The following is a 24,960-nucleotide window of genomic DNA, read 5'->3' as shown; positions in this document are numbered from 1 at the left end:
ATATATTTTCCTCTGGGTAGGCAGAGACTTTTTGGATAAGACACAAAAAGAACAACCCATAAAAGAGAAGATAAACTGTACTTTGTTAAAATAAAATATTCTGCTCACCAAAACCTAACATTAAGAAAATGAGTAGGCAATACATTTTTCTAATAAAAGACTCATATCCAGAATGGATAAACAACTCTTACAAATCAATAATTAAAACAAGAACAAAACTTCCAAATTTGCCCAAGCAACAAGGATCAGATTTACCCTCCTGCGTAAAACAACCAAAAAAATAAAACACATGAAACAATGGTGTATTAATCCCTTCTCACACTACTATAAGGGCATACCTGAGCCTGGGTAATTTGTAAAGGAAAGAGGTTTGTTTTTATTTTTTTTATTTATTTACTTTTTTGAGACGGAGTTTCGCTGTTGTTACCCAGACTGGAGTGCAATGGCATGATCTTGGCTCACCGCAACCTCCGCCTTCTGGGTTCAAGCAATTCTCCTGCCTCAGCCTCCCGAGTAGCTGGGACTACAGGCGCGCACCACCATGCCCAGCTAATTTTTGTATTTTTAGTAGAGATGGTGTTTCGCCATGTTGACCAGGATGGTCTCGATCTCTTGACCTCGTGATCCACCCGCCTTGGCCTCCCAAAGTACTGGGATTATAGGCGTGAGCCACCGCACCCGGCCCAGGAAAGAGGTTTAATTCACTCATCGTTCACCATGGCTGGGGAGGCCTCAGGAAACTTACAATCATGGTGGAAGGGGAAGCAAACATGTCCTTATTTACACGGTAGCAGGAAGGAGAAATGCCAAGCAAAGCAGAAAAAGCCCCTTATAAAACCATCAGATCTCGTGAGAACTCACTCGCTATCCTGAGAACAGCAGCCTGAGAGTAACTGCCCCATGATTCAGTTACCTCCCACTGGGTCTCTCCTAGGACATGTGGGGATTATGGGAACTACAATTCAAGATGAGATTTGGGTGGGGACACAGCCAAACCATATCAAATGAGTTTTACAATAAAGGATCTGAGAGACAAAAAAAAAAGTGAGCCCACGATTAGAGAGACTCCAGGGCCCATCCCAGGGAGTGGAGGGACCAGGCCAAGCTCAGCAGCCTCCCTGAGCTGAGAAGAGGGGCTTAGGGTTTGGGGAAACTGAGGTAGCCAGAGTTCCTGGGTGCCATAATTTGGATATTTGTCCCCCAGACCTCATGTTAAAATCTTATCCCCAGGCCAGGTGTGGTGGCTCACACTTGTAATCCCAGTATTTAGGAGGCAGAGGTGGATGAACCACGAGATCAGGAGTTTGAGAGCAGTGATCCAGAGGCACTGAGAAAAGTATACAGAGAGCATCACAGAAGTGTGGAACAAGGGCAAGTGAACTAATACATGTGTGTAACTGGAGGGAGAGAGAGGGAGAGAGAAGACCGAAAAACTACTTGAAGAAGTAATGGCCAAATTTTTATGAATTTAATGATTTTCATTTCTTCTTCTTTTTTTTTTTTTTTTTAACAGGGTCTGCTTTGTCACCTAGGCTGGAGTATGGTGGCTCAATCTCAGTTCACTGCAGCTTCTACCTCCCAGGCTCAGGTGATCCTCCCACCTCTGCCTCCCAAGTAGCTGGGACAACAGGAATGTGCCACCACACCTGGCTAATTTTTCTTTTTTTTTTTTTTGTAGAGACAAGATCTCACTATATTACCCAGGCTGGTCTCAAGCTCCTGGCCTCCAGGGATCCTCCCAAAGTGCTGAGATTACAGGCATGAGCCACCACACCAGGGTGATTTAATTTCTAACAAGTTCTCAAGTAATGCTGGTGCTACAGGCCCAAGGACCACATGTGGGGAACCACTGTCCTAAACTTTTGCACACAATTTCGTGATGCCAGAGAGTGAGAGGACGTGGGCCTTAGTGATTCAGCCACCCTGACACCTGGCAGGAGCCTGTGTATATCCGTGCAGCAGCTGCCATCACCAAATCACCACAGGGGTGAACAATTCCACAAGACTGGAGCTCCTGGGGTTGGCGCTAATTCAAAGGCAGCTGACAGACCTGGGTGCCAGGGAGGGATGGAGGTCAGGAGGGCACAGTAGTCAAGGAGCCAGAGGAGGGTAACCCTCTGAACCACCTACATCTACAAAAACGCTCCACTTCCCAAGGACATCAGTCCCATGACTTCATGTACCTGTCCTGACCAGCCCTGCACCCACTGCAGCCTCCCATACTGGCAGGCCTAGGACCGCCCTGCCTGTCTCCCTGCTCCTGTCCTCCTCCCACATGGTGCCACCCAACCTCGGCAGCATTCTCACAGCACTGCCAGGCCACGGGCTACATAGAAGTACTCCCGTCAAAACCCCACAGCTGAGCTTTCATTTGATTGATTGACGGAATGAGACAGAATCTTGCCCTGTCACCCAGGCTGGAATACAGTGGCACAATTTCAGCTCACTGAAACCTCTACTTTCCAGGCTCAAGTGATTCTCCAGCCTCAGCCTCCTGAGTAGCTGGGGCCACAGGCACACACCACCATGCCTGGCTAATTTTTGTATTTTTTTGTAGAGACAGGGTTTTGCCATGTTGCCCAGACTGGTCTTGAACTCCCGGACTCAAGCAACCCCTCCTGCCTCAGCCTCCCAAAGTGTTGGGCTCACACCTGCAATCCCAACACCTGCCCTCCCAGCCCAGGAGGGCAGCACAGGGCACACACAGCCTCCCTGGGCCCACAGGGTCACACATCTGGCCTGAGTGGACACCCTGGAACATGCCAGGCTGCCTTGGGCCCACTTGGCACCTGGCACACAGGCAGAGAAACTTGTGGCCTCAGCAGCTGTCTCTGCACACCCTCTAGGTAGACTCCCGCCACCCCATGGACGGGAGCTGCTTCCAGTGCAAAAGGACTTCAATGAGGCTGGTATCTCTGGAGGGGAGGGCCTGGCTCTCACCCCCACTGCTGCCCTATGAGGACACCTCGTGCAACAAAGGCGTGGGGCCGGTGACAGGGCTTCAGCACCAGCTCCCCAGACTCAGCCCAGCCATCCCTGGAGCAAGGGATGCACAAACACAAATACAGGCATGCACACACTCACATGACTGGGTTGCTTCACAAAGTGACCGAATGTGGATCTTGTACATCACACAAATCCACACACATGCCCTCAGCCAAAAGGAGGGATCCAAATAAAACCAACTGATCATTTCGCATGATGAGGCCCCCCCATGCAGACCCATGGCACGGGAAGCCACTCAGACAGTGATGGGTAGGCAGCTCTGGCGACACCCAGTACTGGGGCTGGCCACCCCCATGCTGGCACCGACCCCAAACCCCCTCAATTCCACCTCTACACCCCACCATCACACTGGAAAGCAGCACCACTCAGTTAGGATCACTCTGGCTATGCCGGGGCTGGGGAAGCACAAGGCGCACCACCGAGCACACAGGAAGACTCACCGCTGAGGATCTCATTGTTGTTCCCCCAGAAATCAGCTAATTTGGAGGGTCGGCTGTAGAATTCGTCCCTGTTGGCTGCCAAGATGAGCCTGCAAGAGGAAAGCACCACTGATGGCCTCAGACGGAAATGAGTGAGCCAGCTCTTTTTCTCTCCTCACACATAAAACTGGCCTCCGTGGCAGTAAGGGCCAGTCTCAGAGAGGACAGGAAGCTGGCAGTCCCACTGCGCCTGCACAGGCGGAAGGAGCACAGTGGCTCCAGGTGAGCTCTCGGGAAGCTGCGGCCAGGACTGCATTTGGAGCCTTGCCTGGGAAACAGGCAGATGCTGGGCAGAGACACACATCCACACCCTCGATGGCGGGACACGGGTTTGCCAGGCCCTAAGGGGCTGGCAGCAAGCATGCCTGTGAGCCCAGGCTGGAGGATGCAGGGCTGTTCCTCCTGTCCATCTGTCCCCAGTGCTGGGAACACCCACAACAAACCCTCTGGCTTCTGGAAGCGTGAGCTCGAGGATAGATTGAACAGCACAGCATGTGGGCCTCCAAGGGCTGCTCTGTTCTGTGTCTTTTGGAGTTAATTTCTGGGGTCGGGGGGAGTGGATGGGAACTTCTCTGTTTTACGAGCATTTTGCATTATGAATCAAACAAATATTTCTTTTGCAATTAAGAGAGACATGTAAACTTGAAGAGCACTGGTCTTAAGGAAAAAAAAAAACTGTGTTTCAAGTCGTAGTTTGGACACTGGAAGAAAACAAATAAGGACATAGCGGTGACTGAGGGGAAGGGGTCCGTTCCTGCAACGCCCATGAGACCTGAGGGTCTAAGAAGTGATCCCAGCAGTTTGGAAGGCCGAAGCGGGATGATCACTTGAGCTAGGAGTTTGAGACCAGCTTGGGCAACAAAGTGAGACCCCCACCTCTACAAAAAAGAAATACAAAAGCTAGTCAGGCACGATGGTGCATGCCTGTGGTCACAGCTACTTAGGAGGCTGAGGCAGCGGGATCGTTTGAGCCCAGGAGTTGGAGGCTACAGTGAGCTATGACTGCACCACGGCACTACAGCCTGGGGAACAGAAAAGCCCTGTCTCTTAAAAACAAACAAGCGATGGCTGAAGACCCCCTGAGCACTTGTGCCACGGAGAGGCAGCTCCAAGGAGAAGGGCTCGGCTGTCCTGCCATCACACTGTGGGTCTGAAACCAAGGTGCAGTGGTTAGATCCTGAAAAGCGTTTACAAATAATTTCCGTATTGATCACTGCACATCAGTTTCATAAAACATTTGCTCCTGATGAAATGTGAAGTAACAGACATTCATAAAATTGAGAGTGCAGCTGGTGTTTGCACCTAGCACTCGTGCCCTTGAAGGTGTTTACACCTGTGTGCACACGTGTGCCCCCCCCACTCAGCACCTGCCCCCGAAGCTTCCTGCCTGCAAACTGGGGAAATGCTTTTGGTTGTTGCCAGGGACTGTGCCATGCCCTAGAACCCTGAAGCCTCACCACCTTCAGGGTGCCCCATTCAGCCTGCTCTGATGCCCAGCTCGCCCCAGGGCTGCACCAGGTCTCGGGGATGTGCTGGCTGGGGTAGCAGGAAGTGGTTTCTGTCCCTGATATGAGCCTCAGCCTTTCATAGGACCATCCTTTGTACCTCTAAATGCCATATTCAACCCAGACCTGGCTCAAGTCTCCATGTCCCTTCTGGGCAGAGGTACCCCCCAACCTCTGCAGCAGGGATGGCAGCAGAGTCCACGTTTCCTGGGCTGGACAGTGCTAGTACGAGGCAGTGTACCTGCCCTAGACCTGCATGGGCCACTCCTGGAGAAGGTGCCCATTGGTTGTGGCCTGGCCAGCAGGCAGAAGAAGGAAGAACACCACAGTCCCTGAGTGCTATGGTGGGGATGTGCCAGGGTCTGGGATAAGAGCTCCTCCACCCCATGGGTGGGGTCAAGCTCCATGCGGTTCCGCTCAGCATTCTCTCTTAAATACCTTCCTCCCAGCCAGGCGCAGTGGCTCACGCCTGTAGTCCCAGCACTTTGGGAGGCCAAGGGAGGTGGATCATGATGTCAGGAGATCAAGACCAACCTGACCAATATGGTGAAACCCTGTCTCTACTAAAAATACGAAAAAATTAGCTGGGTGTGGTGGTGCAAGCCTGTAGTCCCAGCTACTCAGGAGGCTGAGGCAGGAGAATTGAATTGCTTGAACCCAGGAGGTGGAGGTTGCAGTGAGCCAAGATTGCGCCACTGCCCTACAGCCTGGGTAACAGTGCGAGACTCCATCTCAAAAACAAAACAAAACCACTTTCCTTCCCTGCTCCCACATTCCAGAGCAGTTGAACAGGAGCTCAGGGAGCCAGGGACACCTAAGCACCAGTCGAACCCCAAGCCAGGCTGGTGCTGTTGGCTTCGGCTGCTGATTCTGACATAATGCTCTCGCAAGGTGAAAAATAAAGGGGGGAAAGTAAGAAGAAAAGCTGACTGAGCAGGGACTTCTGTCCTAAGATGCTCAGCTGTCTGTTTTAAAATAAGGAGCAATTATGTATGTTTGCCTAATAACTGAGGAACATTAATTACCAGGTTATTTTTGTCCCAGCAGTCACTGTTGAGCTGAATTGCTGGTGGTCTGCCAAGGATTTCATCGAATACAAAATTCAGGGATGAGCCAGTGTGCTGAGTACCCAGATCGAGCCCCACAGGGAGGAGGAAGTAGCTCTCTCAGTCATCCCTGGTGAGGTTGCACATGGATAGAAGCCTATCTGCACCCCATGTCCGGAGAGACAGGGAAGCTCCCACCATGGCAAGGTCCCCGAGGATGGAAAATCACCCTGGCTTTATTTTGTTCCAATAACTAAAACCACTCATTTTATCCATCACCACTTGACACTCAAGCTGCTGCAAGGTGAGCGTGTGCACCGTCTGGGGGCATGAGTAGGTACATCATCTCGGGGGGGCGAGTGTGTTCTGCTGCGGGTGAGTCTGTGTACCATCTGGGGCGAAGTTTGGTGACAGGTAGGTAGGAGGTACTCTGGCCCGAGATCCAGTGATCAAACCCTCAGTGGTGACCCCATGGAAGCTGCCCCATGCGGTAACAACTTATCCTGCAGCCACTTCAGGCTAGAGCCAGCAATGGGCATCGCATGGGGCTGTCACAGACAGCTTTTTTTTTTTTTTTTTGAGATGGAGTCTCACTCTGTCACCCAGGCTGGAGTGCAGTGGTGCTATCTCAGCTCACAGCAACCTCTGCCTCCGAGACTCAAGCAATTCTCTTGCCTCAGTCTCCCTAGTAGGTGGGATTATAGGTGTGCACCACCACACCAGGCTAACTTATATATTTTTAGTAGAGATGGGTTTTCACTATGTTGGTGAGGCTGGTCTTGAACTCCTGACCTCAAGTGATCCTCCCACCTTAGCCTCCCAAAGTGCTGGGATTACAGGTGTGAGCCACTGCACCTGGCCGGCTATAAACAAGTAGTTTTGAAAGAGATAGGGTGACATGATGGAGTGACTGTGTTATCTTGTTGTGGTGTTTTGGTTTTCTGTGATGGGTTTCAAATTACCAAACATAGTGGCCTAGGCCGGGCCTGGTGGCTCATGCCTGTAATACCAGCATTTTGAAAGGCTGAGGCAAGAGTATAGCTTGGGCCCAGGAGTTTGAGACCATCCTGGACAACATAGTGAGACTGTGTCTTTACCAACAAAAGAAAAAATTAGCCAGGCATGGTGTGGCCCCAGTTACTCAGACATGCTGAAGTGGGAGGATCGCTTGAAGCGGGGAGTTTGAGGCTGCAGTAAGCTATAATTGTATCACTGTACTCCGGCCCAGGCAACAGAGCGAGATCCTGTCTCAAAAATAATAATATATTCCACTGGGGGGGAGTAAAAAAAAATAATAATAATAAAAGCACAGCTGGGCACAGTGGCTCAAGCCGGTAATCCCAGCACTGTGGGAGGCCGAGGCGGGTGGATCACGAGGTCAAGAGATCGAGACCATCCTGGTCAACATGGTGAAACCCCGTCTCTACTAAAAATACAAAAATTAGCTGGGCATGGTGGCACATGCCTGTAATCCCAGCTGCTCAGGAGGCTGAGGCAGGAGAATTGCCTGAACCCAGGAGGCGGAGGTTGCGGTGAGCCGAGATCGCGCCATTGCACTCCAGCCTGGGTAACAAGAGCGAAACTCCGTCTCAAAAAAAAAAAGGACAGTGGCTTAAAGCACCCCACTTTTTACCCCAGTCCACAGGTGAGGAGCCCAGCCCAGCCTAGCTGAGTACCTGCACAAGACCTCCCGAAGTGCTGCAGCAGTGCTGGCAGGGGCTCTGCAGAAGCCCCTGTGCCCCAGCCTGCAGCGTGCCCTTCCCCTGGCTAAACATCCCACAGCTAGAGCAGAAGCAGCCACCAGAGGTGTCTCACATCCCCCCACAAAGTCAGGAAAACACAGTGCACATTTGCTCAGTCACCCGGAGGTGGCATACTTCATCCCCGGCTTAGGCCTTTGGAAAATAGTCCAGAGAAATGCCGAGGCCAACTGATTGGCAGGACACACAGGGCGGGTCCCGGCAGTGACACACAGGCGCTGAGTGAAAGCACGAGAGGCCATGTCAACCCTCCTCCTCTCCACTCGGAGCCAGGTGGCACTGACCAGCACCTGCAGGCCAGCTGTCAAGCTTCCTCCCCAAAGATGCGAGCACCTGGGGCGGGTCGAGTCTCTTTGACAGCCTGCAGGAAGCCACCTTGAAACCCACACAGAGCCGGCCAGCTCTCCGGAGTGCTTATTTCCTAGAGCTGCCATAACTAAGCACCACAGAGTAGGCAGTAGCAACAACAGACACTAATGTCTCAAAGCATTGGAGACTGGAGGTCCAAGATCAAAGCATCAATAGGGCTGGCTCCTTCTGAGGGCTTCTTGGTATGCAGAGGACCGCCCCTATTTCTGTACACACACTAGCTTCCCCTGTGTGTATCTTTGTTACCCATCATATTGATTAGGGCCTACCCACCTGACCTTATTTTGCCTCAATCATTTTTTTTGAGTCATTGCCAACTCTGTCAGCCAGGCTGGAGTGTAGTAGCATGATCACAGCTCAGGGCAGCCTTGAACTTCTGGCTTTAAGCAATCCTCCTGCCTCAGCCTCCCAAGGTGCTGGGATTAAAGGCATGAGACGCCGCACTCAGCCATCCTTAATCACTTCTTTAAAGGCTCTGCCTCTAAATGCAGTGACATTCTTAGGTATCAGCAATTAGGACTTCAACATGGGTTTTGCAGGAGACGTGGTTTAGCTCACAACGCCCTGTGACTGTGGACAGCCCAGGCCAGGGTTCTGTCCTCTCACTGGTTCTGCCTCATGGGAATAGACTCAAAGGGACTGTCCTCCCGCTTTCCTGAGCACCAGCTGTGACAGTCACAGTGTACACCCTAGGGACAAGGCCTGGCAGTTTTCACCCTGGGTTACTCTTGCCTGTTTCCCAGTTATCCGACTGTGGCCAAGAAAGTGACAGGAGGGAAACAGTGAGTGAAGGAGAGTCCCAGGGGCTCCGGCTGACCTGAGGTCAGGGTGACCTGTGAGATGCTGTGAGGCCCAGCTGGTGAACGTGGAGGCCTGGGGTGTGGCCCTGCTGGCTAGAGTCAGTGGAAGCAGAGCCTCTCCCAGTGATGACCACGCAGGCAGAGTTGCTCCGTGGATGAGCCGCTGAGTCCCAGCTCCCAGGCCCAAGGGGACTGGCTGGTGGAAAACTACAGCAACTAAAACCAAGCCTCAGGCCATTCCCCAGGTATGCAACCCAGAGCAGCAGAGGTTCTGGCTGGGTGCAGCAGAAGGAAGCCAGGGCCCAGCCACAGCCCGGTGCATGCCCAGGAGCGAGAATGCTGGTGCGCAGCTCCTTCCTGCTGCCTATGGGCGTGCTGTGTATGCTCACTGTTGTCTTCTTCCTTCTCCCCGGTTTTACTCTATGTGCAGGCGGTCAGAGGTAACTTTGGAAACACAGTATTAAGTGAGGCTGTGGCTAATCTGGAAGTAATGGAAGGCAGCCAGTGACAGCTTCAGGGGCCTTTGGGCTATGTCTCTTTATTTGGGACTTCTTTGCTAGTCATAGAAATACAGTTACTTGGCTGGCACATGGAAGTTTAAGTGAGCATAGAAGGGTGTGTAGGAAAGCTGAGGAGCTGATATATTGCATCTCAGCTCCAAATTCACCCTGCATCACCTGCTCTGTGATAATGGGGCTGAACATCAGCTGGTTCCATGTTAAGTTTTGTCAGAAGAGGGCGCTGGAGAGATACTGGAGGAGGAAGGCTTCTTTCCCAGCTCCTGCATTCTTTCTCAGGAGGCTTCTGCAACAACTGAGGCTTTCCCAGCTCTTGAGGGCACAACAGCCAGCACCCAGCAGTCAGCACCTTCCCCTAGCAGCCACCCTGTGACAGCTACCAGGCACCTTAGAAGGCAAATTTCCAGGAAGCCTTGCCAGCATGGCACCCCAGGGACTTCCAGGACATCCAGATGGCCATGGTGTGCCCTCTCCAGCAAGGTCTGGATCTTAGCTGGGGGTGGAAGAGGAAGCTCTGCCCTGGGCACCCCAGCTCAGCCCCAGAGACACTGGCTCTTCCTCACCCTGCTATTCCTACATTCTGTAGAGTTCTGCTCACTCACGAGCCACCCCCACATGACTCCAGCCCCTGTGGCAGTCAATAGCTCCTAACACTACTTCCACTTACCCTGCAGCATGCTGTCTGCCGCTTGGACCCTGGCCTGGCCCTGCCATCACCAAACTGCAAAAAGGGAAAACCCCAGACGCACCTCCTTCCCTATTTCCTGGCCTGAAATGACTTCATTCAGTCTTGAAGTCAGGCAGCATGGTGTCTATGCAACTCTGCGGTGACTCAAATCTGAGACCCTCTTGAAATGGTTCAAATCAAAATATAGATTTTAAAATGATGACATCTTCCCGAGCAATTCCATTAGAGTGGTTTCAAGTTTCATTTTGGGTGTGGGTTACATCTCTGCCTCATTCTCCATGTGAATAAATGCTGGGGTGTTCTGGGGAACGGAGGTGTGGCCATCCTGAGTCCAGGGTCAGGGGTGGATCCTGGCCTTGGTTTTCTGTCTCTTCTGGCTGGTCCCCAGCATCCCCTCCTCCCTGAGTCCTTCCTCAGCTCAGGACTCATATACAGACCTCAGGCTGGCCGCCACCTCAACTTCTAACCAGCACCTGTGACCTGCCAGCCCAAGCTGGCTCTTGCTCACTGACACTGTTGCCCCAGTTCTGCTGCCCGACCCCCACCTAAAGCCCATAGAACGGCAGCCCACCTGGACATGTCACTCTTCTGTCCTACCCACACAGCTGCCTTCTGCGGGTCAAGATGGCCAAGGGGAGACCTATGTTAATTCTAGCTAAATAGTTCTAAGCTTGCTTGTCTCAAAGTACATTGAAGTTTATACACCAAACTAAACTACATTATTGGTGCAGTTAATTAGAAATCAAGCGGCTACTGGAGGCCTAAGGTAAAGACCACCCGGGAGCGCAGTAACACCGGGGAGCACCTCGGGTGGTTTCAGAGCAGCCAATACTGCCCCGGTCCCACGAATGCCTTCTCAGCATGGAGACTGCAGGAGGGCCTCCTCACAAGGGCTTATGCAAAGATCTCCGAGAAGGGAGGCGATCTCAGCTCACGAGATCCGGGAGAGTCTTTGCAGATGGGAGCCGGCAAGGAGGAGAAAAGCCTCGCAGGGCAGAGATCACAGAACACCTCAGGCTCTGCCTAGGTTCTGGGAATATGGCGTGATTTTAATTGCTCTATGTCCCCAAAGCTCCGGAGATAAAAGCCCCTTGATGCATTGGGAGTGGTCAGACTGGATGACTCCTCATCCGCTATATTTCTGATGCAGCCACACCCTGATAAACTCAGAGTACTGCTTACCTACTCCTTTACCCTCTCCTTTCCTGCCCATAAAATCAATGAGATTATGCACGTAATAAAAGTGTTTAACTTGGTTGGGCGGCAGCTCACGCCTGTAACCCCAGCACTTTGGGAGGCCGAGGCGGGTGGATCACGAGGTCAAGAGATCGAGACCATCCTGGTCAACACGGTGAAACCCCGTCTCTACTAAAAATACAAAAAATTAGCTGGGCATGGTGGCACGTGCCTGTAATCCCAGCTACTCAGGAGGCTGAGGCAGGAGAATTGCCTGAACCCAGGAGGCGGAGGTTGCAGTGAGCCGAGATGGCGCCATTGCACTCCAGCCTGGGTAACAAGAGCGAAACTCCATGTCAAAAAAAAAAAAAAAAAGGATTTAACTTAACCAGAGCTAGGGGCCAACACAGTAAATTCGACTCTTGTGTCTCCGTCTTTATTTCCTTATCTCAATCTCTCGTCATGCCAGGACTAAGGGCACCCATGCACGGGGCTGGGACTGGTACCCAACACCTTCTGTGGCTGAGTCTTCACATCTTTGTACATTAAGTCGAGTCCCTGCCCACACTGAGTGACCCTGTCCCGGAGGGCAGTGCCAGGCCTGTGCAGCCCCAGCCTGGCCCACACACCTTCCCACATGCAGCAGCCCAGGTGGCATGAGAACTGGCTGGGCACCTGGGACCCTGCAAGGTGCATTAGACGCAGAGCAAGGGGGTTACCTGTACGCATTTTTTGAAACAGGGCGAGGATCAAACTTAAAGAAGATGATGCACATGGTGGTGCAGGGCGGCTCTGCTCACACAGGTTGAGAGGTCTGCGGGGAAAAGGAAAACACCGAGTTGAGTGGATGGCAGACAGCAGGGCCACCCTCTGATCCTGCAGCAAGCCAGAACAAAACCACCTGTGTTGCCTGCAGTACTTGCTTGGTGTGGGGGAACTGCATGCTGAACACCACACCACTGGCCTGTGCACACAAACACCTCCCAAACCCACATGCTCATCAGCACTGCCCAGACTCTCTCCACCACCTGCAAGGCTAAAGGGGCCCGGGTCAGAACTACCTCCCACATCTGAACACCAGCCCTGAACAGAAGCATCTCCTCAGCACCGTGGCACTCTTGAGGCCTGGACACACCAAGCTGGGGTACTCAGTGGGCCCCAGGGGGCAGCAGCAGTGAGGGCAGGAGCCACACTGTGAAAAACAAACTTACCCATCCAAGCCTAAAGAATGGCCTCAGAGACCCGGAGAAGAGAGAGTGAGATTTTAATGACATTCTTCCAAGATCAGGTGTCTGACAGGCAGGCACACCCAGTTTTAATAAGCAATTTATCCTCTAGTGTGCAGGTCCCGCCCTGGTTCCTCACAGGCTGAGTACTATGCTGTCACAATCTTCTCGGATGTCACCTACTGATTGTTGGGAAGGGGCTTCAGGTACTTCTTTTTCAGGGTTGTTTTACTGTATTTTTTGCAGCCCACAGTGCACTGCAATCCTAGTTAGCTCAGGGGCTTTTTAAGTATTTAACTTACCACCTAAGTGGCTGGGTAGGCTGATAGGAACAGACAAAAGAAGCTATTTTGCAGGCTGGTAAACTTTCATCTTAAACTAAACTACATGGGGGGAAATGGGGGGAAGAGGAAGGCCGATAAGCACGCATTGGCTATCCAAGCAGGGGCCTAGGAGATCCTGTTTCCTCAGTAGTTTGCTCACCTAATCCCATTTAAGACATTTTGTCTTGGAAATGGACCACTGTGTATGTTTTCCTTCCACACCCCGCCCCCACATGCACATCTCCTCCCCTGCAACAGCACCAACCCCACCCCACATGCCACCAATGAAGGCAGCCCTGTCTCCACCAGCATCCTGCCAGGCAGGACAGCGTGGCCCACTCACCTGGGATGCCAGCCCTACAGGCCCTGCTCAGCACACACACTCACCATCCCACAGGACCCAAGGGCCCAACACACCCACAGCAGTTGGCATGGACACGTGACAGGGACATGATGGGTGACTACACACTTAGCACACACCTCGTCCCCACCCAGGGACCTCTGGGACCCAGCAGCCAGTTTTCCAAAATGCAAATGAGTGGAGGACTGAGATTAGATCCTGAGGCCACCCAGGGTAACACCCAAGTTCCCTGAAATGTATGTGTGTGCAGTGATTTAGTGACATGGCTCCAGGGCAGAGCCAGTGCCCAGAGCTGGGACATGGGACAGCCAAGAAGCTGTTCAAATACTGAAGAGAGGCAAAAAAGATTCCTCCGAGAAAAGTCTAATGAGTGGGAAGGGAGGTGAAGAGGGCTCAGTGTACATGCTTCCACAGGCACGGGCATCAGGGATGGCCACTGGGGACCGTCTGCTCCAGTGAGGAGCTGGTGGGTGTGCAGGCGAGGTGTTGCCACCTGCAGATGCACTGGGTGTTGGTGAATGTGCAGCCATTTGAGATGGTCTGCTGGCCACCGCTCTGCATAGGATGGGGAGCTAAAGGGTGTGTTGTTGCAGGGGCCCTTTTCTGACCCCGGGGGGGCCGGAATTGGGCTGGGTCCCCTCCCTGGGTGCCCTGGCAGTGCCCACAGGGGACCATCACCCAAGGGTTGGCAGGCTACTAGGGCCAATCCTCTTAGTAAAAACAACCCAAGATGCTCAATAAAATATGAAGACATTGGCCGGACATGGTAGGTCACGCCCGCAATCGTAGCACTTTGGGAGGCTGAAGCAGGCAGATCACCTGAGGTCAGGAGTTTGAGAACAGCCTGACCAACAAGGTGAAACCCCGTCTCTACAAAAAATACAGAAATTATCCAGGTGTGGTGGTGGGTGCCTGTAATCACAGCTACTCGGGAGGCTAAGGCTGAAGAATGGCTTGAATCCAGGAGGCGGAGGTTGCAGTGAGCCGAGACCGTGCCTGGGCACCCCAGCCTGGGCAACAAGAGAGAAATTCTGTCTTAAAATATATATATATATATATGAAGACATCTTAAAAATTGCAGGAGCTGATGAACTCCTGTAGGATTCAGCCGACACCTCAGAGGGCATGGCCCACAGAGGGCAGAAGAACACAATGGCCAATCCTGCCTGAGACTGTTTGCCCACTGGACACACTGGGGCTTGTGCTCTGGTGGCCTCAGGGAGAGGGAGACAGAAGACAAGTCCCAGCCACCCCCACAAGATGGGGAACCTAACAGGAGACTCTCCCCTAAGTTAGGCTGGGACTCCAAAGAGCAAGACTCAGGGAGAGTTGAGCTACAGCCACAGCCATCCCCAGGGGTCATGGAGACGTTGCACAAAAGTGAGGGGAAGTTCCTGAGAAGCTGTGGCATGGCCAGTCGTCCAGGTCCACACTGGGGGTACAAGGACTGGCAAGCCAAGCACAGGCTAAAGGGACTCTAGCACTGGTAGTGCCCTGTGGGCAAAGTTCATCCTATACTTCGAAGAAGTCTCAAAATCATTTTTGAAAGACCAGAAGCAGTCCACAGTCGGAAAGAACCACATCATGAAAGAAGCGCCATTAACAAGAGCCAGCAGAAAGATACCCACACATGCATCATCAACCAACCAAGCTCTGATGGCAGAAAGAAAACAGCTCAGAAATACCTGCAGGGGAAAGGAAGTGATAAGAGCAAACTGGGTTTAGAAAGCGGCAAAAGGAACTTTTTTTTTTTATGAGACAGAGTTTTGTTCTGTTGCCTGGGCTAGAGCACAATGGCGTGATCTTGGCTCGTCACAACGTCCCCCTCCCCGGGTTCATTCTCCTGCCTCGGCCTCCCCAGTAGCTGGGGTTACAGGCATACACCACCAAGCACAGCTAATTTTTTTTTTGGAGACAAAGTCATGCTCTGTCACCAGGCTGGAGTGCTGTGGCAATCTCGGCTCACTGCAACCTCCGCCCCCCAAGTTCAAGCAATTTTCCTGCCTCAGCCTCTCAAGCAGCTATGATTGCAGGCATGCACCACCACATCCGGCTGATTTTTGTATTTTCAGTAGAGAAGGGGTTTCACCATGTTGGCCAGGATGGTCTCCACCTCCTGACCTCGTGATCTGACCGCCTCGGCCTCCCAAAATGCTGGGATTACAGGCGTGAGCCACCATGCCCAGCCAATTTTGTATTTTCAGTAGAGACAGGGTTTCTCCATGTTGTGGGCTGATCTCAAACTCTTGATCTCAGGTGATCCGCCTGCCTCGGCCTCCCAAAGAGTGCTGAAATTATAGGCATGAGCCACTGCGCCCGGCCAAAAGGAACTCTTAGATAGTTCTTTTAGAAATGAAAGCTTCGGTGACTGCACATTCAAGCTCAGCTGTGGGTTTAAGAGCAGATCAGGTGCAGCTGATGAGGCAGAACCATCCTGAATGCAGTGCAGGAAGCTGGGGAACACGCTGAGCTTTGGGAGTGCTCCCAGGTGTCCACTTGCTAGGTGCCACTGACGGGGTGGGCCCAGCACTCACCACGTGGCCAGAAGACACAGTCCGCTCACTCTGGAGGAGCTGGCCCTTCCTGCACTTGAGAACCCCTGGCTGCAGTCACTGAAGAAGCCCTGCCAGCCCGTCCCCACTGGAATCCCACTGGCCTGAAGCCCAAGGCCTGCTCACCAGGGATAGGCTCCGCTGGGGTGTTAGAGAAGGCCACTGGTCTCAGCTCCAGCTGACCTCAGCCTTCCCTGGGCTGCACAAGCTGCTGGCAAGGCCATGGACGAGGGCAGTTCTGGCCACTGATACCCACAGGCCAGACAGAAAGGCACCTCCAGTTCAGCTGCAGGACCCTACCCTCCTGGCTGGCCAGGGTGCTGGGGCAGCAGACTGGCCCTCCAGGAACCAGTGGCAGGGAGGGCCCCGTGGTCCAAGGATCTCTGGGCAGCCTGGCACTGGAGGTGTGGGTGCAGAGCCCAGGGCTGTGGCCTCGACGAAGACGCGGTCATTGGGAGGGAAGGACCAGAGGAAAGCCAGCCCCTGGGGAGGGGACCATCAGGAACTGCCTTTCTCTCCAATCCCTCGCCCCCTGCTCGAGCCAGGCCCACTGCCCACCGGCCCCCAACCCAGCTCTGGCCAGCAGGTCCCCCCTTCACCTGCCAGCTTCACCTCCCTAACCTGTGACCTTGCCTTTGCCTGGGCCCCTATGTGTTCTCTAAGCCAAGCCCGCATGTTCCCTAGGTGCAGCAAGGCCCCCACGCAGGTGCACTACAGCAGTCTAACACCCTCCCATGCCTGCTGACTTGCTGGGCTCTGGAAGGGAGCCGTGGATACAGTCCTTGTCCTTTTGGTCACCACATCTTGACCCGGGTACAGGGCAGGTGCGCACACAGGCGGCCAGGACCATTTCCCACAACTTACACACGTCCCATCACACCAGGTGAGGCTGGGCTCCTCAGGGCATCTTTTGTGCCACACAGAGCTCACCCTCAAGGGTGCCTGAGCTGGCCAACTCTACAGGAGAATTGGTGTCCCAGGGAGAAATGTGCCTGGCTTTCCAGGTGATGCCCCATCCTGCCTGTCCCCACCTGTCCTGGGCTCAGCACTTGGGCCAACCCAATGAACTCTCCGCATGTCCTCGGCAGTCCAAGAAGGCCACAGAGTGGTCAAAGCCATGCAGGGTTGGCCCTGAGGCCCAGGCGGCCAGAGCCAGACCACAGAGAGCAGCTGGAGGAAAAGGCAGGGAGGAGGGCCTGCGGTCCAGCCAGCAGCCTTGCCCTGGGCCTCAGAGACCACAGCTCAGTGGCATCTGAATATCTATCTGTAGGAAGCCACGCCCAGTCTCTGCATCCTGCACAGGACTCTCCTTGCCCCAGGGGACTGAAACCATGAGGGCAGCCTGCACAAAACCAACAGGCTTGCAAAAGAAGTCAGATGGCCACGCACCCATCCCCTCCAGGCAGAAAGTGCTCACTCCCCTGCATCCCCTCACCTGGCCTCAGGATAGCAGTTGGGGAAGTAGGTTACAGGGCAGGTAGGGCAGGCAGTGCAAAACCCAGCTCTCAGGGCAGGTCCAACCCCAACCTGAAGGAGGCTGGCGAGGGCACCACAGGTGGGAGATGATGCTGATGAGCTCCTCCCTGTGCTGTGTGCTCTGCAGCTGTGATCCCAACCCACCAAGAGTCCCAGGGCACATGGTGGGGGTGGGCAAGGTGAGCCTGGAGAGGCTCATGGAGGGGCACCTGCAGGTTGGACTCAGGGTGAAGCAGTGAGGTCACCACCCCAACCAGGCACATATGGGATGCTGGGGTCAAGTGGGCCTCCTGGACCTTGCACCCATGCCCTGACAGCCCCTCAGAGAGCCAGAATGGCCTCAGCACTAGATTTGTTCATCTGTAACTCTGCTCTGCCCAGCCACACTGTGGACACTCCTGGAAGCCAGCATGCTGCCTTCTGCTCTCCCACAGCAAAGTCTGCTGTCCCCACCAGGGTGCGAGAGGTCCCTAGGCAAGGTGATGATGAGCAGCCAGCTTCCTCCTGGCCATGGTGGTCACTGTGCTGACATGTGGTCCTACGAGGGGCATCATCTTGAAAGCAATTGGCGTGACACAGGTATATGGCCAGGCCTCACCAGGCCCACAGGGATGGAGAAGCCCAGATATGTGGCCCAGACTGAGAACAGGAGGCCATGTGGGCAGTAGTGGAGAGGAGCCACACTCCAGGACTGAAAGCAGAGCCTGGGAGGGGGGCAAATGACCTGCCACCAGCCCACCTCACCAGCACAGCGCAGCAGGACAACACGGTATGGTGGGGAGTTTCCAGCACCAGAATGAGAAGCGTCCTTCTCACAGCTGCTTCATGAAGCACATCACTTCCACTCTAACGCCCAGGTGCAGTCACGTGACTGTGGCTCAGCGCAGCCTCGAACTCCTGGGCTCAAGCCATCCTCCCAAGTCAGCCTCCCAAGTAGCTAAGATCACAGGTGCATACCAGCACGCTCAGCTAACTTTTTTCCCTTTTCTTCTTTTTGAGATGAAGTCTCACTCTGTCATGCAGGCTGGAGTGTAGTGGTGCCTCTGCCTTTTGGGTTCAAGTGATTCTCTCGCCTCAGCCTCCTGAGTAGCTGGGACTACAGGCACATGCCACCATGCCCAGCTAATTTTTGTATTTTTAGTAGAGACAGGGTTTCACCAGTTGGCCAGGATGGTCTTGATCGCCTGACCTCATGATTCACCCAGCTGGACCTCCCAAAGTACTGGGATTACAGGTGTAAGCCACTGCACCTGGCCCTAATTTTTAAATTTTTTGGTAGAGCTGGGGTCTCACTATGTTGCCCAGGCTGTTCTTAAACCAGTGGGCTAAAGGTCTTCTCCTGCCTCAGGAAGTCTTATGACTGGTTAGTATAAGTGACATCCTTTAAAAAATTTTTACAGCAAGTGCTGGCCAGGCGCAGTAGCTCACACCTGTAATCCCAGCACTTTGGGAAGCCAAGGCAAGTGGATCACCTGAGGTCAGGAGTTTGAGGCCAGCTGGCCAACATGATGAAACCCCATCTCTACTAAAAATACAAAAATTAGCCAGGCGTGGTGATGCACACCTGTGATCCTAGCTATTGGGGAGGCTGAGGCAAGAGAATCGCTTGAACCCAGGAGGTGGAGGTTGCAGTGAGTGGAGATTGGGCCACTGTACTCCAGCCTGGGCAACAAGAGCAAAACTCTCCAAAAAAAAAAAAAAAAAAAGCAACTGCTTACATGGGAACTCTCTGTTTACAAGAGCCCTGGTGCACCCTGAGGGACATGGACCGGACTGTGAGGTGCTGGTGTTCTGGTCACGAGAGCAGCCAGCCTGCACCACTGACTCCCGGAGCATATGAGGACCCAGTGGACATGCAAGGGATGAAAGGATACATGCCATGAGGCTCGTCCGTATCCGAGGAAAGTCCAGCTCCTCTCACACAGACGTGATGAAAGAAGATGCCTAACACTTCCCACTCCCAGTAGAATGCCACCTCTAGTCAGGCCAGGCATCCTGCCTCCCTGCCGCCCAGCCAGCTAGAGTGAATGCCCAGTGGACATGCACAGCCTCTGTGCAGGGAGGCCTGGGAATAAGCCACTTGGGACCTGGCGTGGCCTTTGCTAACGCTGCCAGGGAGGTAAGAGGGGGACAGTCACCATGAGCTCACTGTGTGACTGCAAATGCTGCCAGCCTCCGCAGGGACAGAGCACAGGCCTCTCCGGGGGAGTAAATCCCCCCACACTCCTGGAGTCCCTCGGCACCCCGAGCCTGGCTAGAGGGTCTGTGAGGTATGAGCGGAAAGAAAGAGCCCTTTTCACACTGCAGCCAAGGCTTCCCATCCTCTAAGAATACCAGTGCGGGTGGAAGTCTTCCCAGAATCCCAGCATACGTTCCCTAGTCTAATAACCTGGTAACTCCACAAAACGGGAAGAAAGCCTGGACTTGGCATGGGTTATTCTTAGTACACGGCGCCGTCTGTGAAGGACAAAAGCATTCCAGGCACTCCGGGCCCATCTGCTGATGATGCTTTCGAGAACTCTCCCGGCATGCACCATCTTCTCTGCCCACCTTCTGCTTCTGAGCTCCACCACCCTCTGGAATCCCCTCTCCAGCCTAGGGCTCCTCCCCTGGCTTCTGAGAGGAACCAACAGGGCCTCTGTCCTAAGAGCCAAGTGGAAATGGGCTAAACTCCCTCTCTAAGAAGAGGCAAACCCCAAATCTCACTCCATGCGGTATCTAAAAAAGGCACAACAAGAAAACTGCACAGACAGAAGGCCTAGCCAAAGATGGGCCAGAGCCATAGGCAGAGAGCAGCAGCAGCAGCAGTGACCCCGGCCAGGGCCGCATGGGGACAAGGTCTGGCACCCTGATGGATGTGCACGGGGCCTGCTACCTGGCAGCAAGGATCTGCTTCCCTGGCCCTCAGCACCCACCACACAGGCAGTTGGGTGGGGTGGAGGGTGGCAGTGACCTTGCAGAGGCTCACGGGGTGAAGCAGCAAGGGGGACAAGGGCCATGCTGACAGGGCCTCAAATGGAGGACCCAGTGGGGAACAGGCAGGCCTCAGTGTTGCAGGGAAAATCCAGGCCACCCTCCTGTATGTTCCAGACCCCACTGCTGCTAGCTCCCCTTCCAAGGAGGCCACCAAGCATCAGGAACCTGATCGTGCCAGTGGCCCACCCCACACCAACCAGCACCACCTCCTCTAGTGTTTGTATCACACCAAGAAACACTGATCCCTCTCGCATGCTGCCTGCTCATCCACCCACTCTATTCAGCCTCTCTGTGCCCCAGCCCAAGGCTGTCTCCTGCTGCCACAACTGGCAGCTCTGGAGGCTGGTGAGGCCCATAGTTAATCCCATCGGCCAGGTCACCCAGGAGCACACTCTGGTGGGAAACATTTCCAATGACATTTGACAGGCTAAGGCCCCATCCAGGCAGGACTCAACACCTGTCATCCCAGCACTTTGGAAGGCTGAGGCAGGAGGGAGGACGGTTTGAGGTCAGGAGTTTAAGGCCAGCCTGGGACACAGCAAGTCCCTGTATCTACAAAAAGCAAATAAAAACAATTAGCCAGGGGCAGTGGCATGTACCTGTGGTCCCACCTACTTGGGAGCTGAGGTGGGAGGACAGCTTGAGCCTGGAAAGTCAAGACTGCAGTGAATTATGATCATGTCACTGCACTCCAGCTTGGGCAGCAGAGAGAGACCCTGTCTCAATATAACATCAATAATATAATCAAATAAGGCTGGGTGTGGTGGCTTATGGCTGTAATCCCAGCGCTTTGGGAGGCTGAGGCGAGTGGATCATTTGAGATCAGGAATTCAAGACCAGCCTCTGCTAAAAATACAAAAATTAGCCGGGTGTGGTAGCGCAGGTCTGTAACCCCAGCTACCCCGGAGGCTGAGGGAGGAGGATCGCTTAAACCCAGGAGGTGGAGGTTGTAGTGAGCAGAGATTGTGCCACTGCACTCCAGCCTGGGTGACAGCATGAGACTCTGTTTCAAAAAAGCAAAGTAAAATAAAATAATAATAAAAATTAGCCAAGCATGGTGACATGCATCTGTAGTCCTAGCTACTGGAAGGCTAAGGCAGGAGGATCACTTGAGCCCCGGAGTTTGAGGTTGCAGTGAGCTATGACTGCACCACTGCACCTCAGCCTGGGTGACAAAGCAAGACTTCATGTCTCAAGAAACAGAAAAAAAAAGCCTTAGCCAAGGGTTGCCTGTGGTGCCAGAGTGTTCTTAGCCTGCCTACACAGACATGTGAGCATGCGCATGTATGCTGTTGGGTTAACACACCAGGGTCCCATGGCTCCGTTCTCCCTGACGGGCCACATAGGTCTGTCTACACCAGAGCCATATCCCGTGGCTCATCCCTGTCCAGCTTTCCTGCTGCTCTGCCTCTCAGCTCTGGCTGGTGTTTTAGTCCCATCAAGTGACCATCCCTAGCACATGCTCTGCACACGCACTGATATGGTTTAGACGTGTGTCCCCACCAAATCTCGTGTTGCATTTTAATTCCCAGTGTTAGAGGTGGGGCCTGGTGGGAAGTGACTGGATGACAGGGGCAGAATTCTCGTGAAGGTTTAGCACCATCCCGCCTTGTTACCGTGCAGTGAGAGTTCTTACAGATCTGGTTAAGTGTGCGGCCCCTCCCCCATCTCTCTCTTCCTCCTGCTCTGGCCATGTGAAGTGCTGTCCCACTCTGCTTTCTGCCACGATTGTAAGCTGCACAACCGTGAGCCAATTCAACCTTTCTTTACAAATAACCCAGTGTCTTTACAGCTGAGGACCTTCCAAGGATAGACCCAGGAGGCAGAATTACTGCTCCATCCAAGGGTGACGCTTTTAGACAAGCAGACCTGGCCAAGTTCCTGCTAACATGTAACACCAGAATGTGACACCACTCCCCCACCTCCAGGATGTGTGTGGTGCAGGAAATGCTCCCACTAGGATTTTATGGGCATCCCCCACTGGCTGGGCATCTTGTGACTTTTGACTGTTTGTATGTTCCTGCCTACAATTCACCAATGTGGGTACTGACTGCTAGGCCTTTGTCTCACTGACCCTTAGTGTGGCTGGTGTGATGCAGGCAGCCATGTGCCTGTCCCTGCCTTTCAGCTCTGCCTTTGATGCTGACTAGCAAAACAGTCTCGTATTACATGGGATTTTCCCATTGTGGCTGTACAGTGGTCATGTCCCCCGTCTTGCTAAAGAAGGCCCTCCCTGTCCCAAAATGAGAACCCCTTCTTCTTGACTACCTTGCATGGTTGTCAAGAGTGGTGAAGATCTTGGACACACTGTCTGCCTGCGTGAATGCTGTGAGGTGAGGACGACCCATGCTTCCCAAACGTACCACCAATCATCCCCAGGCGGCTGCTGGCCATCCAGTCTGGCCCACCTCGGCCACACGCTGGACTCCTAGTCACAGGAGCCCCTCGAGGTCCTGCATGTATCACCAGGCCTCTGATGCTGCAGTAGTCACCCTGGTTTCAATGCATTCTCGGGTGTCAAGGGCAAGTCTCCCTCTTGGCTATTCAAAGAACCTTCTGAACCCTACCTGGATCACGCCATGCCCCAACCCCTGCTCACTATGCCAGGCACTCTGCAGGTACCCAAGTGACACAGCAAGAAAAGTCCAGCCTGTGCCCCTTCCATGGTGATGAACAGGAACAAGCCCCCATTCCCAAGGCAGTGGGGAGGTCCCAGGCAGAAGACAGCACTCTGCTTGGTTTTTCATGCAGAGGACAGAGATGGCAGGGGAGGGCCAGCTGGTCTAGGAGGCCACTAGGGAACACGAGGGAGATGTCTGAGTCCTGGTGGTAGTTTCACGTGTGATACGGGTGGTAGCTGTGTGGCTGGGTTCACTTTGTACAATCCGTCACGCCAGACACTGAGTGTGCGCACTTAGCAGGCATGCTTCCTGGCGGGGAACAGTAAGGTCCACCCTCAAAAGAAAGTGCACTGGCCAGGCATGGTGGTTCACGACAGTAATCCCAACACTTTGGGAGGCCAAGGTGGGCAGATCACTTGAGGTCAGGAGTTCAAGACCAGCCTGGCCAACGTAGCAAAACCTCGTCTGTAATAAAAATATAAAAATTAGCGGGGTGTGGTGGTACATGCCTGTAATCCCAGCTACTCAAGAGGCTGAGGCAGGAGAATTGCTTGAACCCGGGAGGCAGAGGTTGCAGTGAGCTGGGAACACAACACTGCACCATAGCCTGGGCAACAAGAGTAAAAGTCCCTCTCAAAAAAAAAAAAAAAGAACACAATGAACATTGCAAAATGAAATTAAGAAACAACTCCACTTAAAATAGTACTAAAAAGAATAAAGTATTTGGCTGTCTGCGGTGGCTCAGCACTGTAATCCCAGCATTTTGGGAGGCTGAGGAGGGCAGATCACCTGAGGTCAGGAGTTTGAGACTAGCCTGGCCAATGTGGTGAAACCTCATCTCTACTAAGAATACAAAAATTAACTAGGTATGGTGACACATGCTTGTAATCCCAGCTGCTCAGGAGGATGAGGCAGGAGAATCGCTTAAACTCCGGAGGCAGAGTTTGCAGTAAGCTGAGATCATGCCACTGTACTCCAGCCTGGACAGTAAGAGTGAAACTCCTTTAAAAAAAAAAAAGGAAAGGAAAAACTATTTAGTAACAAATTTAGTAAAAGTCCAAAACTTGGCCGGGCACGATAGCTCATGCCTGTAATCCCAGGTTCAATTGATTCTCCCGCCTCAGCCTTGTGAGGCAATAAAGCAAGACTCCGTCTCAAAAAGAAAAATACAAGAGCTGGGTGCGGTGGCTCAAGCCTGTAATCCCAGCACTTTGGGAGGCCGAGGCGGGTGGATCACGAGGTCAAGAGATTGAGACCATCCTGGTCAACATGGTGAAACCCCGTCTCTACTAAAAATACAAAAAATTAGCTGGGCATGATGGCGCGTGCCGGTAGTCCCAGCTACTTGGGAGGCTGAGGCAGGAGAATTGCCTGAACCCAGGAGGCGGAGGTTGCAGTGAGCCAAGATCGCGCCATTACACTCCAGCCTGGGTAACAAGAGTGAAACTCCGTCGCAAAAAAAAAAAGAAAGGGTCGGGCACGGTGGCTCACACCTGTAATCCCAGCACTTTGGGAGGCCGAGGCGGGTGGATCACGAGGTCAAGAGATCAAGACCATCCTGGTCAACATGGTGAAACCCCGTCTCTACTAAAAATACAAAAAATTAGCTGGGCGTGGTGGCGCGTGCCTGTAATCCCAGCTACTCAGGAGGCTGAGGCAGGAGAATGGCCTGAACCCAGGAGGCGGAGGTTGCGGTGAGCCGAGATCGCGCCATTGCACTCCAGCCTGGGTAACGAGCGAAACTCTGTCTCAAAAAAAAAAAAAAAAGAAAGAAAGAAAAATAAAAGAAAGTGCACAGATCCTGCCCTCCTTCCCTACTGGGGCTGGGACATTTCCGTGGGTGGGGAAGTGAGGGAAGCAAAGGAAAGAACCCAAGAGTCACTTGTTTACGGAAAGCGAGATAAGACCCAATCAGCCCCAGTGCAAGACAGCTCCGCACAGGATGGGGTGCAGCTGCGTATCACAGCAATGCCACATCTGGAGACCCTGGGGGCCACAGGTGATGGGACACACACTCTGGGTGGAAGCACTTCCACCAACTGAAAAAGCAAAAATAGCATGTGGGCAGAGGGGAGGTG

The 24,960-nt window shown here is 53.3% G+C and overlaps 1 protein-coding gene across 43 annotated transcripts in view; it reads right to left on the bottom strand.

The window, feature by feature from the left end:
- Window positions 1-24,960, bottom strand: part of TANGO2 (transport and golgi organization 2 homolog) — a 43,459-nt gene that overhangs the window by 15,089 nt on the left and 3,410 nt on the right. For 22 of the 43 annotated variants that reach the window (XM_078342121.1, XM_078342196.1, XM_078342228.1 and 19 more), the window contains exon 2: window positions 12,067-12,161. In XM_078342121.1, the coding sequence (XP_078198247.1) occupies window positions 12,067-12,161 (95 nt within the window). Of the gene's footprint in view, window positions 1-3,446; window positions 3,536-12,066; window positions 12,162-12,558; window positions 12,649-24,960 lie in introns of those variants that run through there. The other 21 variants (XM_078342182.1, XM_078342234.1, XM_017977995.4 and 18 more) reach the window with 3 other exon arrangements.

This window comes from Callithrix jacchus, chromosome 1, assembly GCF_049354715.1.
Source record: "Callithrix jacchus isolate 240 chromosome 1, calJac240_pri, whole genome shotgun sequence".
Lineage (NCBI taxonomy): Eukaryota > Metazoa > Chordata > Mammalia > Primates > Cebidae > Callithrix > Callithrix jacchus.
Note: the sequence above shows the minus strand (reverse complement) of the source record. Positions and strands in the feature narration are given on the sequence as shown.